Genomic DNA, 19,586 nt, shown 5'->3' with positions numbered 1-19,586 from the left:
CATGATTATTATCTTTTTCTCTGGGTTTACTGTGTAATGTACTTGACTTTCATTCTTTCTTTTTTTTTTAGTTCTAAAGCATGGTATATCCAATGAATTTACCATTGCTTTTATCTTCTTCCTATAATATATGCCATAATGTCCTACTGAGCAATGAAGAAAACTTATCAATATCCTGAAATAAATGTGATACAGTCTATATGTCGAAGATTCTATGTGAGAGACAAAGTATTTGGGAAAAAAGTGCTTTTGATGTCTTGTGATGTGCATTGTAATTTCTTTAAAGTAAAATCTTTTATTTCTAAAATAACCATATTAAGAATATTATTGGGAAGAATCTCTCTGAAAATTCAAATGTTGTGTATGAATGGTGAAACTTTTTGCAGCATTTTTATGGCTGGGCAATTGTCATTTTGCATGATATTGGAAGAAGATGAGAAATGGTTTTGTCCTCTCGAAAATTAAATGCTTGGGCATGCACATGCATGCTTAGGTAGACCACATACACACAGAGAGAGACTAAATTCAAGGGAGATACATCTCTACCCTTGATTTATGAATTGTCTCATTTTCATGCTGCCTTCTGGAAAAACTTCCTCATCTCCAACTGCCCAAATAGGAAAAAAGATATCAAAATCAAAATCAAGATGACAAAATCAAATAGTTCTCTTGCTGGAGCCATTTCTTGTGAAAAGAATAAATGATGTAAATTAATGTTGTGAACATCATGCACATTAATTAATGAAACTTTTGCAGGATCGAAACATAAGACTGAGGTAATGACAGTAGGCTGAAAGATGTGATTACTACATTTGCTTTACAAAATTATACAAAGATAATATATTTCTATCTACATAGAGAGGTGTATATGAAAATTCTTGATGTAGCTGTGTATGCTACAGTATATTGAAATAAAACTATATGATATTGTGCAAGATGAGTCTGCTGCATAAAGATGTACTTTCAGCATGCATGAGAAAATTCTTGTTTAAACTCAAATTACAGTATTTTAGAACGGTTTCTCAAACATCATCAAAGTCACTACTACAATTCGCCTGAAGGCAATTTGGTAAAGCGTGCAATGATTCTGTTTCATTTGTTTGTGTTACTGATTTTATCCAGGGTGCCACCTTAAGCCATTCCACGTCAACTGAACTGAAAATCTGAAATTGATTTGCTGAAAGAGTTCACTTGTCATTTGAAATCATGATTTTATTTTATATAGTAGCTACATGAAAACAGTTCATAACTCAATAGTTCTATTCCTTTTCTACTTTTCGCCTCATTGATGAAGGGAGGTGCTGATGTTTATATCTTAAAGGGATCGTACAGTTTTGGTTGAGACCTAATTTCAGGTTTCTAATATTTTTTGGTGAGATAATGAGAAACCTCTTATGAAATATGAAAAAGCATGTAATTCTACGAGGGATTCAACGTTTATTTGATGAAAATTGATTTTGAAATGGCTGAGATATCAAAAAAGAGCGATTCTAATAAAGTGTGGGACTCACACTTTATTACGAACGCTTTGTTTTACTTTGTTTTTGGATGTTTCAGTCATTCCAAACCCAATTTTCATCAAATAAACTTTGAATTCCTCTTAAAATGGTATGCTCTGTACTATATCATAAGTGTTTTCTTGGTATCTCGCAAAAAGTTAAAAGCCCAATTCTCATCTCCACCAATACTGTACTATCCCTTTAAAGTGTACATGAGACATAAATCATGGGAGACGATTTTTAAAAAAAAATGTTAATGAGTTGGACTTATGCAGTTTCAACGTGTTTCAACTACATCATGCTGGAATCTTTTTGTAGTGGCTTTTTATGAATGCATGTGATATTGGACAGTGAAAGAGACAGAATTGGTGCTTCCCAGAAAAGAGTCAAGGTTTTATGTCTGACGCATCATTTGAGAGCCGCATTCAGTCTTGCAATGAACTGCAAAGTGTGGCAGCTTGATATAATGGCTAACTGTAACAAAATATGATCTGTTACCTTGTAAGATAAACATTTCACTTTGAGGAGCCTTCATGTGATTTCCAGATCAATAATCACATGGTATTCCAGTGTCTTTTGATCAGTATACCAAAGGCTTACTCTCAAAATTCCCCATCAGTGATAATGGTTTTTGTGCTTCCCATACAATTTGATTTTCATCAAACTGGCTGCACTCTTTTTTAGGGGCATATTATTTGTATGTAGGCCATCTCATAATAACACAGACACAATTATACCTCACAGAAAATGTTAGAACTTCTGATTTTCTTACATTTTCTTGCATTTTCTCTCACATTCTCAGTCAGTGTCTCTAGACAAAGTAATGCATTTACATCACATAATATTCCTGTTTGATAGTGATTTGAGGCCCACTTTTTTTTCATGGTATCTAAAGATGGAATAAAGGGGAAGATTTAATAGAAGATTTGCAGTAACAGCAGAGACTCCAACCCCAAGCACCTTCTGATCTGGAGATTCTCCCGCCCGAAACCCCTAGCAAACGGGAGACTCCAAGTTGATGTGTGCGAAGCGCAAAGTTCCTAGGGTTCTAGATGTTCTTTGGTGCTATCTAAGGCTTATTTTTTCAACATACGATAGCAGTAAGTAAGAAATCCTTTCCACCGGGAGACACAGAGCCAGGGCGGGAGAAATCAAATCTCAAGCGGGAGAACGGGAGATTTTGCAAAAATGGGTTTTCGGCGGGAGATCTCCAGTCGAAAACGGGAGAGTTGGAGTCTCTGTAACAGGAGCAGTTGTAACAAGATACCATCATTTTCTTAAACCAGGCAAAACATTTTTTTACTTTAGTCTTTTATTCTTGTCCAGTTCCATTTTCACATGATTTTCTGATTTATGTATGCATTTTAACTTTTGAGATTTTTATGTCTTATTGTTGGAGGCCTGTATATAGAAAGGTGCATATAGGCAAAATATCTTTCACTGTGTAATAGAATGTTGAAGAATGTGCCTTTGAACTAGGAAAATGGTGCCCATAGTTTCAATAGGAAATTTGCATTTCTTTTGCATATTATTCCTGTGAAGGAATGTTTGATGTAAAAAAAAAAAGAGAGAAAAGAATTAGGAGCTATAGAAATATCACGTGGCTCACAAGACCAATGTATTTTTCAGTGAAAATTTGAATTACTGTTCTTCAAGACACCACCCAATGATATATACAGGTCACTCCCATTACAACAGGGTTATAACAAAGTAAAATGAAGGTCCCAAAGTTATCATTATTAAAGTCTGTGGTGCAAAATTCCCTTCAGTTACGACAAAGTTCGATGTAACAAAAGAAAACTGCCGGTCCCGAGAACTTCGTTATGAGTGGAGTCGCCTGTGTAGCGATTTCCTCAAAAGTGACTATTTGTATTGTATATTGTAATGTCGTTGCACTTGTTATGTGTAATCACACATATATTCAGTGCTACAGCACTGAGCAATAAAACGTAATGATTGTAGTTTCTTACAGACAAACATACACACACACACACACACACACGGTATGTATCTATGTATGACATATTTTGTGTTGTGTGTCTACTGTAGTTATTGTAAGATCCAAATGAAGCATATGTGTAGTATGTCTGTTTCACACATTCTGTGGCCCTATATCAAGTAAGGCAGTCAGCTTGCATTGTCGTCTTTCGGTGTTCATTGTAAATGAAGTCAAGATGTTACACATACGTCGCTTTTATGAATTTTAGAAAATGTATGATGGCATGCTAATGCCATATATATATATTATATGCCCAATAATTTCAAGCATTGTAATGCTGTAATGTGAAGTTATACTTTGAGTGTGTATCTGCATATTTCCTTTTCTAAGATTGGCAATAAAATTGGAATTGAATTGGAATTGTCAGGGTGTATTTCTTTTCACCTCAGTTCTGCACCTTTTGGAACATGACGTTTATGGTTATGTTTCGCTTCATCTAATCCATATTGCTCCTCCATATGTAGAGAGGGCTAAATAAAGTCAGAATCATATTCCCAGACTGTTTGAAGCGATGTATTCTCATGGAAACTAGAACAGATTACATACATCACCTGTGAGCAGTAGAAACACTGTATAAAGACGAAGAATGTTCGCATGCATTTTGATTTTGTGAATTTTGCGAGAACCAAGATTCCGGAAAGCAAAATGCGTGCGAAAGTTCGTGTCTACACTATTATGCATCAAATGCCAGTGACAATTCACGAAAATTTCATGGCGCGAAAGTATCTTGCTTTACAGTATACAATATGTGTGCATAATGAAGATTGCCTTTGTGTACCTGTGAAATATGAGTATGGAAAAGCATCACTCCTTTTCATAATAAAGCAACTTGAAGAGATTACGCGTATGTAGATTATTCCACAAGCCGTCACAAATCTACATGATGTACATACATTTTTCCCCCTTTGGAACATTATAACTTTATGCTGTAAATGGACATGAACAAGAAATTGCCACAGACTTTGTAACTCCACCCAAAGGTACATATTTAATTCAAGTTTCTTGAAATTTGGCGATCAAATATCACAAGCCATTCACACAAACATCACACGATACAGAGTAGCCCTTCACATGTCATAATTTTAATTACAGCTACAAGTATGGTGTATTTGGATTCACCAAACTTCCACAGTCTAAACACAATCCAAAGAGGTTTGTAACCATGACTCATCTATCCGCATGATCTCAGAATCATACTGCACATCAAAGGAAATGGATATCTTATCATATATCAGATTTCACATGATATACTTGCATCACCTTACAAAGTACAACTCTGGGTCAAAATTCTTCAGCGGTACTGCCATATATAACATTCTTTCTGTTTTGTTTTCTTTTGTTTTACATCTACTTGTGTTGTACACTATGCAAAGGCATAAGTAGCTGTGATACAAATATGTTTACAAATACACATCCACACACATACAAAGATATTAAGTTGTTAGTTTGACTGTAAAAAATACTGGTCAAACGACAGATGCTTATTATTTGTCACACTCTCTTTAGAGTCCAATCGCATTTTTTTCCCCCTCCTTGTCACATTAAAGGATTTGTAGGAGAGAGAACATCAGAAACAAATTTGCTACAGTTACCTCTTGGTATACAGAACAGTACCTCATATTTGAAAAACAAAACAATCCTAGGAATGGGCTGATTCAACTTTGTTGATATCGAACCTTCATTGGGGGAAATCTGATTGTCACAGTTAACTACTACTTGCACTTCAACGCTCGCACGACATGGAATTGTTGTATTCTCTCTGCACGAGAGCTGTCAAAACGTTCACTCCTCAGAATACGACAAGGTGTTCAACATGTCATGCCAATGGAAGTGGCCATTTCCAGTCGGCCATAAGCTCCTTTGTACAGAAGTTTCGATAGGCGTATATAGTGCCACAGTCACGCCAAAGATATAACTGATGAAACCACCATTAACAGTAAATTACATGTTTATAGCGAGATTCTATAACAGTGTATCTAATGAGCAATGCATGCACTGAAAGATCTTCAAGACAATTATTGCTCCACTTACAAACAACCCTACATATTTCTAGGTGAAGACTGACAAACAGCCCCTCTAAACTTGCTGAAGATGCAACAGCAGAAAATGTATGATTTTGAGTTGCAGATATCGACAAATAATAACAACGTCACTCAATCTGTACAGATGGCACATGGTACAGTCAGTGCAGTTGTTCACTAGTTTGCTTGGTAAGTTATACCGAAATTCAGTTATCAAAATGAATGTGAGTGAAAATTTGTTACATCTTGGGATTCCATAAATCATGGCTTTTAGACACGGCTACGCAAGGCTTTGCTACATTGAGGACTTGCAAGGATAAAACATTTTTGTGAGTTCATAAAGAACTTGTACACAGGAACTCATATACATTTAAATTTCTGCCAACGACACAATCTAAACTAAAACTTTGGCTAAAGTGTGTCGACTTCTGCACACCAACGTGCGAGACAGAAACTGATATTAATCCATTGTATCAAGCTTTATACTTGACTTGCCAACAGTTGTTTTTGTACTGTGCACTAAATCAAATATGTGATAGCAAGCAAGCAATCAATGTGTGCACATTCGGACTTGATCTTTGTTGTCATTGCAAATAATCTCAATTCAGACGCACAAGGGATAGTAAAGCCCAGACTGCATTGGTTGAAGGCTATGGTCTCCAAATACCAAGTTTCACAGTACAGTCAACCTTGCCTAAAGTCCAATCTATTTGGACTGAAGAAATAGCTTCAACGTAGAGAAAATTCGACTTACGAGGGATTAAAATCAATAGAATATAAAGAGAAGAGGACTTGAAAAGACCTTTGACTTAGGTGATTATTTGACTTATGTGAGGTTGACTTGAGCAAGGTTGAGTATATTGTGTTCTGGTGCTTGTCTACATGGTATGATGCATGTTCTTCTTTGTGTGCAGAGTTATTACACTGAGTACAAATCCTTCAATCACAGGTTAACTGTAATCCTTGGCAACACCAGGATCAAAACAGTCAGCATGGAGGGGGTATCCGTAGAGAAAAGGTGACAATATCCAATTGCATGCCGAAGACAGTATCATCAGTAGTTTGGGGAGAAATCTTGGTGGCATGATCGTCAAAAGAGGGACGGATCTACTGGCCTCTTGAAACAGTATTCACTGACCAATCAGGATCGAGCATGCTGTTGTGTTTTCATTTTTTGTTTTTTTACATTTCCCTCCTTTGAGTCAAGGGGCTACCCTGTACTGGACACATGGCAAGATACCAGAAATCTGTTGGATCACCAATACTGCTACAAGCTGCCACAATATCCACACGCTCTCCAAACCGCTGATCCGACAACGTGCAATAACAGATCATAAGTGATGGCTTGATATCGCAACCTCATCATACCTAAAAAGTCCCCATGATACGGATGATTCCAAGTGGAATTGACAGTACATATACACACAGATGGTCTTACTTCTTCAGAGGAATGGTTTGGGCTTTCAAAACATCAGAATTCAAATGATCTAGTCCAAATGGTTTTCCTTTCTTATCAAAAATGAAAGATTGCAATAATAATAACATTAATATCATGATATGATCTGCTTTACCCAGGGTAGCCTCTTCAGTGTTGAAACTGTTCTAAAAGAGGGCCCTGCCAATATCATCACCCCGGCGTTGCCAGGTACCCATACCTGGGTCTAGAGGGACATGGTGGGCACAAACATCTTGGTCCATTAACATAAGTAGTGGGTTGGATTTGAACTCGGGGGCCCTCTGATTGGGAGTCCAGAGTCTTATCCACTATGCCACAGTGCCCCCAATAGCTCACTTGAGCCTTTGGCTCAAGTAAGCCAACAGGGAAGGGGCTGGGGGATGCATTTCTTGACCTTGACCCATTCCATACGGGAACCTGGTGGCATGTGTATTAAGTCTATGGGTATTTCAAATCAGTATGGAACGGGTTAACTTTTAAACCTGCAATGACTAGAACTGTTTGACGGTGTAAACGTTTAGTTTCGTGATTGTGCTTGTCTGATTGATTGAGACAAAAACCTACAAAGGGATTCAACTAAGTATAATTGTAGATTCAAAACAATTGCAAGCCAGGAATACAACCTGCACAACCTTCCCAGCTACACTTTGCCCCCAAAAGAATGGAAAGGTGGATACAGCACATTTACCTGAGATGTATGATGCACCCATACATTCAATTTCATCAGTTTTAGCAATTTTGCCTCCCTCTCATTTCTCTTTGTGTTTTCTTGTATTGTCTGATCTGAATCTCAAGTGAGATATTACATCATTATGCTACAAATGAAACTATGTCAGGATTTGCATGCATTCGTAAGATATGCCAGAATATAGCATGTACACTGTACTGTACATATGCTGCTTATATACGTACATAGACCATTTCACAGTAACGATACAAGCAATATATTGATTGATCAAGAGATTGATTGATTATTGATGTGTGGCCACCTGTCATGCAATATCCACTGGTACTCTGCTTTGCTGGCATGTAACCTTTCGCAACTCACCAGCCATACCCTTTCCAACGTGCTTGATTACATGACACATCAGGACTGGGGATTCTTGCCTTGAAATGAAACATTGAGTGATTTTGCACTTCATATAAACCCACTGGCTACATGCCTAAAAGAATGCATAAGAAAGGCAGCATGACCTGTCCTTCAAAACAATAGATTACGTTTGATCCACGGTTGGAGCCTACATTTCATATACCCAAAATGGCATAGCAAAATGCCTGCAGGCCTCTTTCCTGCAAAATCATAACTGCACACAAACCATCATAGAATAAATGAAAAGTGAGATTGCACTGAAGTACAGAGAACTATAAATATTTTGATGACAAAGGAAGAGACAAATCAAAGAACAAAAGAAAGTATGACTGACATGAAATCTCAATGTTGACAAGTTTCGCTGCCTGTATATATACAGAGATGTATTTCAATTTCAGTAACTTAAAATACTTTTGCGGTTCCACTGATCACCCTTGGTACATCAGTGTCTGTCTTGTTGCCCCACAAGAGACCAAAAATGAATGATTGACACACACTAGAAATGCAAACAGTGACATTTTGGGTGGCTACTTAGGAAATCCTACTGAGTTTCAAGCATGAGGTGGCACTGCAAGTGAAACTCTAAATGTGATACAGGCGACTCCCGTTATACCAAAGTCCATGGACCGGCAATTTCCTTTCATTATATAGAAATTTTGTCATATCAAAATTTTGTTATAGCTGAACAGTAAAGTACATAAAGATATAAAGATGGTAATTTTGGGACCTGAATATTTTACTATGTTGTAACAAGAATTCTGTCCTAACCATGATCGTTATAATGATAGTACACTGTATACATACCCTGGTAGCTATAATTCACAGGCAAACATATACATACATCGTGTATATCATGCACACTTTGCTACATCTGCCCGACACCATGATAGCCATTCATGAATATTGGCACAGAAAAGCAAACAAGGCCCCAATGAATGAGAGACAATTCTCATCCAGCCAACTAATAAACACACTTGAAGACTGTTCTAATCAACATGTATTGCTTTGTGGGCTAACAGAAAATTGAAGAATGATGACTTCCAAGACAGGACATATGCCAACCAGAAGAAAGAGTAAATTTTTTTTTAGCAATATACTACAAGTCAGCAGGTCCTCTCCAGTTTCTAATACAGCTACAGATAGTGCAGGGTGTCATGCCTGGCCAGAAATAGACTGAAAAGAAAAAAAACAAAAAACTGACGTTCACATTTTTGAGAAGTTTGTACCCTTGATGACTCTGGTGTAATCACTACTTCTCGGACCACATCTCCAGAATACATGAAACAATTCCAGAAGTGTGCCTGACCTCATCTTCTGCTCAATCTCTGTCAGATCAATCCTGAGAGTTACTATGCATATATGTCTGTGAACTACCTTGACATAAAGACAACCTTATACCACTACAACTCCATGACGTACGCAGTCTGAAGCATCAGACGAGTAGCGCACCTGGGCTTTGGGTCTAGAAATTTGACAAGCTTGCATTGGAAGGTCAGATGGTTATCGCAACCTGTCGCAGTTTCTTGTCAAAACGATGACTTGCCACATGCTACTCAATCCTGAATCAGGCTTGACCGACTCTTATCGCACTCACACTCTGGGTGGCATATGGGTGTAAACGCGAACCAGTGGTGGATGGAGGGGAAAATACACACAACACCTCAAGATTCTATGGCGTAGAATGGGACAAACATTTCCCACTACAAAGAACTACCAAAAATGTACGGACACACAGTGGCATTAATATTCCAGTCAGACTTACAGCAGCTTTACTTTATGTTCACAGTACCGTACACTACTGTACCTCCTGCTCTCGTTGGGCAATTTACAAGAAATACAGTGCCTCACAGTGCATCAATCACATTTGAAAACTGGAGTTTTCAGGTGACAGTTGTTCTCATGTTGGCCTCAGAAATCTGCTTCATTACCTGCACTGCTTTCACTGTATCATCTTTAACAGTCTCACACTGAATTTCACGAAAATGAAAAGCACTACACATCCTCTTTCCCTGGACTGTGAGTGTCAGTAGTGGAGCAGAGATGAAGTATGCACCATGCAGAATATCATGATGCTTTGATACTTCGTGTCAGAGTGACATGCTCTTGATAATGCCCTTAAAACAAACATGCACCGAAGGTTAGCGATAGGAGCGAAGAAAACAGAAGCACACACTAGTCAATAACTGTCGCCAGAGCATATGCAGGCAAGCACTGAGTTAGCTAAACTGCAGACTGCTTTCAAAGTTTCTGCACTGCCCAGTGAGCACGCAATTTCCATGGATGCTCGTTGCAACATGATGAGGGTGAATATGGTAACTGTGCCAAAAAACAGTGCTTTTTTGAGAAAAAAAAAAAAAACAACCGCAGTGGAGGCATACAACTGAAAAGAGCAAATATGCTGATTGTGCAGCTACTTTCATATTTGGCTGTAACTGCATCTGCCACACAGTCTACTGAAATTAGAACCTATGTCACATCAGATAACAATAAGTATCCTGTGCATCATTCCAATGCATATTCCTTTCACACCAGGTCCAAACCAGTGTCCAATTGACACTGCATGCGATGAGCAAAAGAAATAAGACTCTATGAGAGAAACAAGTCGCTTCTTGAAAACGCTTGTTCTCCACATATTTCTGGCCAACACTTGCTCGCATATGCTTCTGATGTGTATCTAACTTTCGTGATTTCACGCAGAAAGAGGGCGGTTGAACCAGTACTTTGGCATGGAAAATGGTCAAGTATCCCCGGGGCACTGTCCTCACGTATAGAAGATCAACTCTGGAATCTGGCCATCTTCCACAGACGTTCCATTGTTGTTTCCGGCGACGTAGGTGAATTGGAACACCACTTTGCCATTGGAGGCGGATTCATGCACTGCCTTGCGGAGACCCTTGGTGCCATAATGTGAGTCTGGACCCTGTATATTGTGCAAGGATGGAGAAAAACAAGCACTGACACATTTCAATGGGTCACCAAAAGCAGAATATCACATCATGTACATCGTACAAACACATTTTTGCGGTCCAAAGTCTCTGCTATTGTTGATTATTAGTGATCACACAGAAAATGAGATGAAAATACTTCATTTGCTGATGCTGAGCATGTGTGTTGTAAGATAGTCTTGTTTCAGTTTAAAGTTCACACACACACACACACACAAATCACAAATCAATTCAGTGACAACTTGTGCATGAATCAGAATACACTTGTATACCTAACAAAATGGCAACACTCAATCCAAAGAACTTTTGTACAACAAAATAACATTTCAAGAGGTACAGCCTGTAGAATGCAACTTGCATATTATGCTTCCACAGACAAGCCAAAGAAACAGCTAAGACTAACAAATTTTAAAAGCGAGAATCTGTGGTGCTTGAAAGCATGACAGAGTCAAGCATGATGCACGCAACATCAGTTCGTTTGGGTTGGAATACAATGCATTGGTGTTCCTTCTACATACAATAATTCACGGACAGCCATCTACACTACGTGAAAGCATGTCATCACTCGACAGTGATGTTGCACTGACCTTGAGTGTTGCACTCGCTACATAATTTTCACTGGGCTGGATTTCAATGGGCTCCTTGAACATGACGCGGAATGTGGCGTCCGTGCCATCACAGCTAAAACTAGTGTCATTCTGACCCATCACTTCCTCAGTCTCTGCATGGATTATCTGGGGGAAGGGAAATGGAAGATATCAGGTTAGGTCCAAATAACACTATTACTACAACAAAATAAAAAGTAAACATACGAAAACAGTATATTCAATATACATCTTATATCTAGTGCTATATAAGAAAGTCACACAAATGTCACAAACAAAAGAATATCATAGATGACATCAACATGTACCAAATTGTGTTATATATATATTTCCCACTGACCCCATTAAATGTTATTTCAACTCTTGACCAGAGTGACTTGCCATATGATAAATATGCCTCTATCTGGCTTGACTCATTAACTTTGTACTTTAAGAGTAGATTCCTAACATTATCAACATGTGCAATGTATTTTATCTACCAGTACACATAATATACATTATACACATTCAACACATAAATGCTAGATGTCTGTGTATGGTGTAACCATAATCATCCTCCCCCAACCCCCACTGTATCATTACTAAGCAGTCAATATCTGAAATTACACTCTCTACCAGTTAGTCTTTGACATCAAACACACTCACTTGAATGTTCGCTGCGTAGTCTGCAGGGCCGTGAATGGAGCCGTATAGTCCAAAGCCCACAACAAATATTCTTCTGTTGACCTGGAATCTGTATAAACCATCATACACATAAAATGATTTGGTCTTCAAGTATCAACTTTTCGGTTGGGTAGAACCTCAAAAGAAAATATAGCTAAAAATCATTAACACCTTTTGGTAAATGCAAGTACAGAATACATCTATGCTATCTCTTACAATTACTTTGCAACAATGATGACATCATGAATCTAACTGATGAGTCTATAGAATAACAGTCTGTTTTGAAATTGCTCACAATCATCAAATGCAAACCTTTGTTTGGGCATCCATGATTACCAGCAAAAGAAGAAAAGAGCTTGGCAAGGTAGTGAAGAAAAATTTTACTGCATTAAAAAACAATTGTATAATGTACACTGTATGAGTTCCTTAAACTTATTTTTTTTTTTTTCAAAATCATGGAGATTCATAAATGCCTGTGTTTCAAGCACTGCATATTGCCTTCTAAAGAACTACTGCTCAATGTACACATCACCAATAAGTTTGCCGGAGCACTGCTGTTGGTGATGATGTTCAGCAATAGTAATTGCATTCACTGGTACTTCTGGTTTACTTTTTCTTGCACCAGCTCTAAGCTGTTTCTGATAATGACATCTTCCATCCACCATATATTTTTACTCTTCAATTACAGTAAGACCATAAATTTGTGGCACACGGTACCTTATTCTGTCACTGGTGCCACTGTAACCCCATCTGCTTTCCACCTGCAAGAATCTAGCGAGGGTTTGCTCTTTCCCTGTCAGGCAGCACCTGGGGTTGGAAGGGAACTCGGTGGCTGGCTTCGGGTTTACTGTGAAGTGCAGAAAGAGGTTCACCACTTCCCGGTCCGTCAGGATGCCCGACTGGGCAGCCTTGTTGGCAAACTCCTCCACTGTCATCAACGGGAACCGGATCAGCCTGAGGGCGCGGCTGAGGACCCGGCGCTTGTTCTCCGGTGTTGGTCTCATCTGTTGGCGAACAGCCTCATGCTCTGCCCAGCGGATGACGGCATTGAAGAGCATGCTCTCCTTGATGCCAAGCGTGTCCCTCTCTAACACGACAATGAGAGTATCGAGGTCTATATCTGTGAAACCTTCAGCATTCAAGGCTTCGACGGTGTTCTTATCAATGGTCTCTAGGCAGAGGTTAGCCAGCTGTGGCTCATCAAACAGTCTGGCCTGGGTTAAGAGCATGAAAGCATTGTCTGCAGAGAGATTCTTCTTGAGAAATTCCACACAAGCCGATTCCAGAGCTGGCACAGCGTACTTCTTGGCTGTGTACAGTGTGGTCATCACACTCTCCGGCCCGATCTGGACCTCATCAGAGTAAAGGAAGCGGAGGAGGGCAAGGAACGCTGCTGGCTCCACATCTGGCAATTCCACCTCGCTTGAGGTTGTTGCCATGCCCCCGTTAAACATGGCATCGAACACAGCGCTCCCGACGGACAGCACAAATTTGTGGGCAGGTATCCTCTGCATGTTGTCCCCTTTCCCAACAATAAAGTGCACATCACTCAGAGTCTCATTGTTGAACATGAAGGCCATTCGTTCTTTCACACTTGTCTTCGTTGACTGCCAGTTGTACGCATTGGCTTCACTCCGACTCCTCATCACCGTAGGAATGGGCGCAGGAGGTGGAGGTGTGGGCAAGCTCAGCTCTCGGTCTAGGTGCAGGTTCCGCTGTGCTGCTGCCCCAGCCATTTTGCTCATGCTCGATTGGACCTACTGCCCGTTTCACTCTGTGACATAGTCTGAAAGAAACAACAAAAAGGGAATCAATATCTGTAAGGCCTATATGTGAATGAATACGTATTACTATCCATGAGCTGTCATCAAATTACAGTAGACTTTGCCTACTGGTGCATGATTGCATGTGAAACTGCAGATTAGAGTATAAATGGCTCTAGACTCTAGACTGGATGACTTCTAGGCAATCACAAGGATTATTGGGGCCACACACTGTATTACCTTACATTACACTTCTCTGATATTTGTGTTGGGTTACAGGACTGTATTCTGACATGTTTCAGCCTTTCAAGATGATATTGTGAACTAAATTTAGCCATAAACAAATCATTGCCATTAATATAGCAGAAATTGTACAGTTACCAATTCGCTACTCGTTCGCCACTCCTGGATAAGAATGCATGTACAGTGTATGCCCAGCGTATGCACATCATCTGCTGAAATTACAAAATTATGAAGCTAGCCACTCTGATGAAGGGCATGCATGCATCTATCATTCCTGTGCCCGGTTGAGAGAAACTCCAAAAATCACAAACAAGTCCACAAAATTGTATGCAAAACCTTGCATTTAGAAGCAAGTCCGTTGCTGACAGGACGTTTGATTTCGAATGCACATATCCAACACAACTGACTTTGCATTGATTTTGATTACACACGATGTTTCGGGTGATAAATGCATTTGATGTGAAGTTGCATCAAGTTTCTAGCAACGGGTAACTAGACAGCCCTGTCACAGTGCAGCTGCGCAAGGCATCGGGTTAGGCACAGTCGAGCTAGCAATGGCCAGCAACGGGATCCTGAAGCCAGCATGTACCCTGACAATTTATCATACTCATAGTAATTTGCTGGCTAATTTCAGCAGAACATGCTCCTCTGCCAGGCAAATGCGCATACACATGTGATGCAGGCCTTGAAATAGGATTTTGGAGGGGCAAGGCCATTTAGAAAAGGGCACTTTTTCCAAGAGGCCAGCCATTAAAGGGCACTTAGGTCAGTCAGAGGGGCACCAAGGCCACATTGGAAAGGGCATGTTGGGTGTTTATACGTGATGTGAATGCCCCATAGAGCTGTATGCTATCGACCGTGCTGCTACACTCCAGCAGCGCACGCACGCACCCATAAGATCTCTCCGCAGCAGACGACGTTAGGCAGTAGGCCATACGCAATATGATGTAGGTTCTATAATACAGTACGTTCTCAACGCATATACCGCGTTCGCTTTGGAGCACTTCCGGCACCATTTTGCTTTGAGCATGCGGGCATGAATGCAGAGCGAAAGAGATGGCAATGCTCGCAGCCGTCCGACAGGCCTGGCATTTTTTAGCATAGCTTTCGACCACTTGCTCCGGCCCGCCGCTGCCTAGCTAGTAACTCTATGGCCGCTGCGCTGCGGAGGCAGTCAGGACGGTAAAAGCCGGTTGGGCGTACATGTACGTACACGTCATCTCGTATCTCGGAAAGATACTTTGAGTTTGAATCAGATTGGGACGCGAGTGAACTGAAGGTATGATATTTGAGATCAGGAAAGTTGTTCAAGCTTATCAAAGTGTAGACTTTGAGAAAGGGCATATTATACGTCATAAATAATAACTTTCATTCTAAAAGGGCACCACGGCCACAAGAAAAAGGGCACATTTTTTTTTGGCCGTAACTTTGATCAAGGAAAAAAAAGCATTGCGGCCAACGAGAGGGGCACCGACGGCCATGGCCGTCGGTGGCCGTCGGTTAATTCGAGGCCTGGTGATGAGTAGTGAGCGAATCTCGAGCAAGAATTCATTATTTCTGTAGAATCTATGTGTATAGCAAGCTATGCACTAAGCAATTGATGTTAAATTAAATGGCAATAATCGATGTCATTATTATTAATGGTCAAAGCTGCATTGTAATGACAGTTACAGTAACAGCAAGAGAAGCCAAAACATGTGAGAATGTGTGACCCGCCATGACAAAAGGATCTGAAAGTCGCTGACGGTTGAGCAGGGATAATTGAGTTTGAAATCAGATCATAAAAATCTGTCAAAATCATTGAATTTCTGTTTCTGGCATACTGTTGTAGTTTAATGTTTCGTTGTAGCTTAATGTTTCGTCTATCATCTGTTGAAATTTTGAAACTAAATGAGCAAAGGAAAGGCAAGAAATTAGTGTTTTTCTGGGCCATGATTTTCCGACTTCCAACGGAACTGAAATGTGTCCGAAGATTTGGACTTAGCGCTGCAGATAGACTCCGCCCCTTGCAATGATTCGACAGTTTCCATGAATCGACCACTCATAAGAATATATAGGTAAGTGTATTCTCTCCTAGTTCATGAATAAAAAATGATGTAAATCAAGTGCGAAATTTAAACTATGGAACTACCTCCACATGTGTTCTGAAGAGCATGACAGTGGGCCACATCGCTGGACCTCTGAAATCACTGTCCTGACCCACCCAAGAGAAGGTCAGCTCGCATATAAGCAGTTCAAGGTTACGTTAACGGGTAAGTAGAGTTGCATAGCAACACATATAGACGTGTTTCATTCCAAGTTTCGAAGTTACAAGTCAGTTTATCTGTATTGAACGTGTACAGCATGTACACCTACAGCCACGGTGGCAGCAGTTTCTGAGATAGCTTCTGCGTTTACGCGCTATTTATGCCACCCGTGCCAGGATTTGTGAGATATGCGCCATGGTTCGACATAAAAGTATGCGTGTGGAATCTGTGCATATATATGCGAAAACGTAACGCAAATCTCTCGCACTGAGAATACAGCATGGAGTATATTGAGTACTGCGCTCTTGTAGTGCGATGTATACAGCTCTCGTCCCCGTGTAGTAGAATCATGGCATGTGCGCTAATCCATTCATAGGCGTACAGTGGCACGTCGAAGCATGGGCATAGACAATCGAACGGCGGGCACAAGCGGTCGAACGGTGGGCGCAAGCAAATTCGTGAAATAGGGCCCATCACTGCGTGTCCGTACTAATACTACAGCGGCTCGCCTGTTTAAATACTCGTGAATTCAGCCCCACCGTGTGGCGTTCATCGGTACAGTACATTACTATAGCACGCACGGCGGAGGGGCTTTCTCCCACAGTAATACAACCACACGCGTGTGTCTTTACCATCCAGCCACACAAGTGTGGTTGTAGCCATGGCCCGAGTCGCTGGATACAGCCACACTCGTGTGTAATGTACATGTACATAGAGATACACACACGGTACGATTACGGAGAAGATGATTGCCGTGCATGCCTGTCAAACACATAAACGCCACACAATCAGCTTGCTCACAAAGTGATGAAAGTAACCTCATTTTCATACCTTTTAATATTGTTATTTTACAAATATATTTTTCGCTCCATTCTCATCGTGTTTGCTTGATATGATGGGTTTAGAATTATAGCAAAGTGACAACTGCCGCTAAATTGGGGGACTTTGGATTGACATCGCTAAACTGCTGGTGGTGTGCTAGCGATCACTCAGCGCAGCTGCAGCGCCTAGCCATGTTACGCCAGCGCAGTTGTGCCGCCCGCCCCAGCAGGGAGTCCCAGGGACCCACGCGCCGGCTGCCTGTGTACGCTGGATCGTGGATGCGCGATTTGCGAGTAACCGAACGAACGAAGGCGAAGTCTCAATAACGACACGATGTATGATCAATCGCTACGATCAAAAGTCCAAAATCAATTGTAACTTTGAATTCACCTCATCAAATCAAGAAAATGCTCAAGAATAAAGTGAAAAATGAAAAAAAAAGTAAATTTGTCTAGATGGTGTGATAATATTGAATGGGATTAATCAAGGAGGCAGGTTCATATTCATCGCTTTGCGGTGGTGCATAATCGTGTGTTGATGTGGCCGCGGCCACACACACATTGCTGCGTGTTCCCCGCTACGCTTACGCAATAAAAAGCTTCTTCGTGTGTGTGGATATGTACATTACACACGAGTGTGGCTGTATCCAGCAACTCGGGCCATGGCTACAACCACACTCGTGTGGCTGGATGGTAAAGACACCCGCGTGTGGTTGTATACACTGCCTATAAATCAACACTCGTGAATGTGGCCCCACCAAACGGCGTTTACGCGAGATTGGTACAACGGTGGGGCCGATTCCCACAGGCCACAGCACAGCATAGCATCTTTCATCCTCCTGTTCTCCCATTTTTTTCTTTGGTCTTCACTTTTTAGTCTCGGAAGCACTCCCTAATGTCCCTCGACTAGTGGCCGCTAAATTAAATTTAACGGCCAATTTAATCATCAAAATACAACCCTAACCTAACCATGCTTAGTATTATACACATGGGTGCACGCGTACTGCGGTGGGGCCAATTTCGCCCAAAACTGTTTTAGATCCTCTCACCGTTAGCCCAAACCCCTGTCTGTAAACAAACATTAGAGTGGTCTAAAAGTCTTACAGAGCAGAGCACAATTGTAACAAACAGAAACATGAATCTACATCATCTTGATCATCATCAACATCACTGACACTTTGACACTGATCAGTAAATTTAACCGTTATGGCTCTAACCGTTAACGAGTTACAACCTTTCACCTAGAGGGCCGACACGGTCATGCTCATGAGAATTTAACGTTATTGTTATACTGGGTAGGTCTAGTCTAGTCTAGACTAGACTAGATCTAGTTAGAAATACAAATGGTTTATCCTCTCTATGTGTTAGATATGTGTGATCATTGATAAAATCATGATAATAGATCTAACGTTAGTCAGTTCGGCCTACTCTACGGTGGAATTCTACATGCATTTTTACCACAAGTGTCTACTAAAATACTTTATCTATAGTCTAGCTAACGGTAGAGGGTCGGATGGGTATTAACGTTAATAAGGCAGTTAACGTAAGAGAAGAAGTCGCACTCGGTCTTTGACTTCTATAACGTTAGTTAGAAATTAGAATCTACTCACACTCACAGTGATCGGGTCAGAATCAGACGATCATTACTTTCTTCACCTTCCCTGTCCGTTTCGTGTTCCAAAATATGTGGCAGTGCTTTTCAGCTGATAGTGGTATTTGAGACAGCAGTGTTGTGACGGTAGTTTTTGTCGGTGCCTTTCATGTATGCCGACCGAATAATATATCGTCGTATCGTTTCATGACTCTGGAATGAGGGCTAAAACAGTGTACCTTACCTATCGCCAACTAACAAAGCGTAAAATAAGTGGGCAGCCGCTTGGGCCACTATGTAACCACCGTGCTCGTGTGTTGTGTGTGTCTGCCCGATTGTGTGACACAGTAGCACTGTGTTCACACACGGAGGTGGTGGTGGGCTTGCGGCTGTACTGTGTGTGTGTTTGCTCGGATGGATGGCGTATCTTTCCAGCCAGGCTATGGGTCAAAGTGCATCGAAGGTTAAAGAGCAATTACAGCCAAAACATCACAATAAACCACCCAATATATCCGGTTGTAAGCCCAAACGAGTTTCTTAATCCTTTTCATGTTTATTGTCATTCATTAGGCCTCCACAATCTGGGTCATTTCTAGGATTGTTTTGACTTAAGTCCTCAGTATTTTGTCCGACCTTTTCCTTAA

At 40.6% G+C, this 19,586-nt stretch overlaps 1 protein-coding gene across 1 annotated transcript; it reads right to left on the bottom strand.

Moving 5' to 3' along the window:
* Positions 1–6,577: 6,577 nt before the first annotated feature.
* LOC139735076 (BTB/POZ domain-containing protein 2-like) lies at positions 6,578–19,281 on the bottom strand. The gene is made up of 5 exons (XM_071645849.1): positions 18,968–19,281; positions 12,996–14,064; positions 12,261–12,348; positions 11,598–11,744; positions 6,578–10,985 (listed from the first exon to the last, which is right to left on the bottom strand). Exons 2-5 carry the CDS (start codon positions 14,021–14,023, stop codon positions 10,827–10,829), a joined length of 1,422 nt encoding a protein of 473 aa, XP_071501950.1. The 5' UTR covers positions 14,024–14,064; positions 18,968–19,281; the 3' UTR covers positions 6,578–10,826.
* Between the last annotated feature and the right edge of the window lie 305 nt (positions 19,282–19,586).

Source organism: Diadema antillarum, unplaced genomic scaffold, assembly GCF_040938485.1.
Source record: "Diadema antillarum isolate AM-2024a unplaced genomic scaffold, OU_Dant_1.0 seq00000563_RagTag, whole genome shotgun sequence".
NCBI classification, from domain to species: domain Eukaryota; kingdom Metazoa; phylum Echinodermata; class Echinoidea; order Diadematoida; family Diadematidae; genus Diadema; species Diadema antillarum.
The sequence above is the reverse complement of the archived record's forward strand: the minus strand, read 5'-3'. Positions and strand labels throughout refer to the sequence as shown.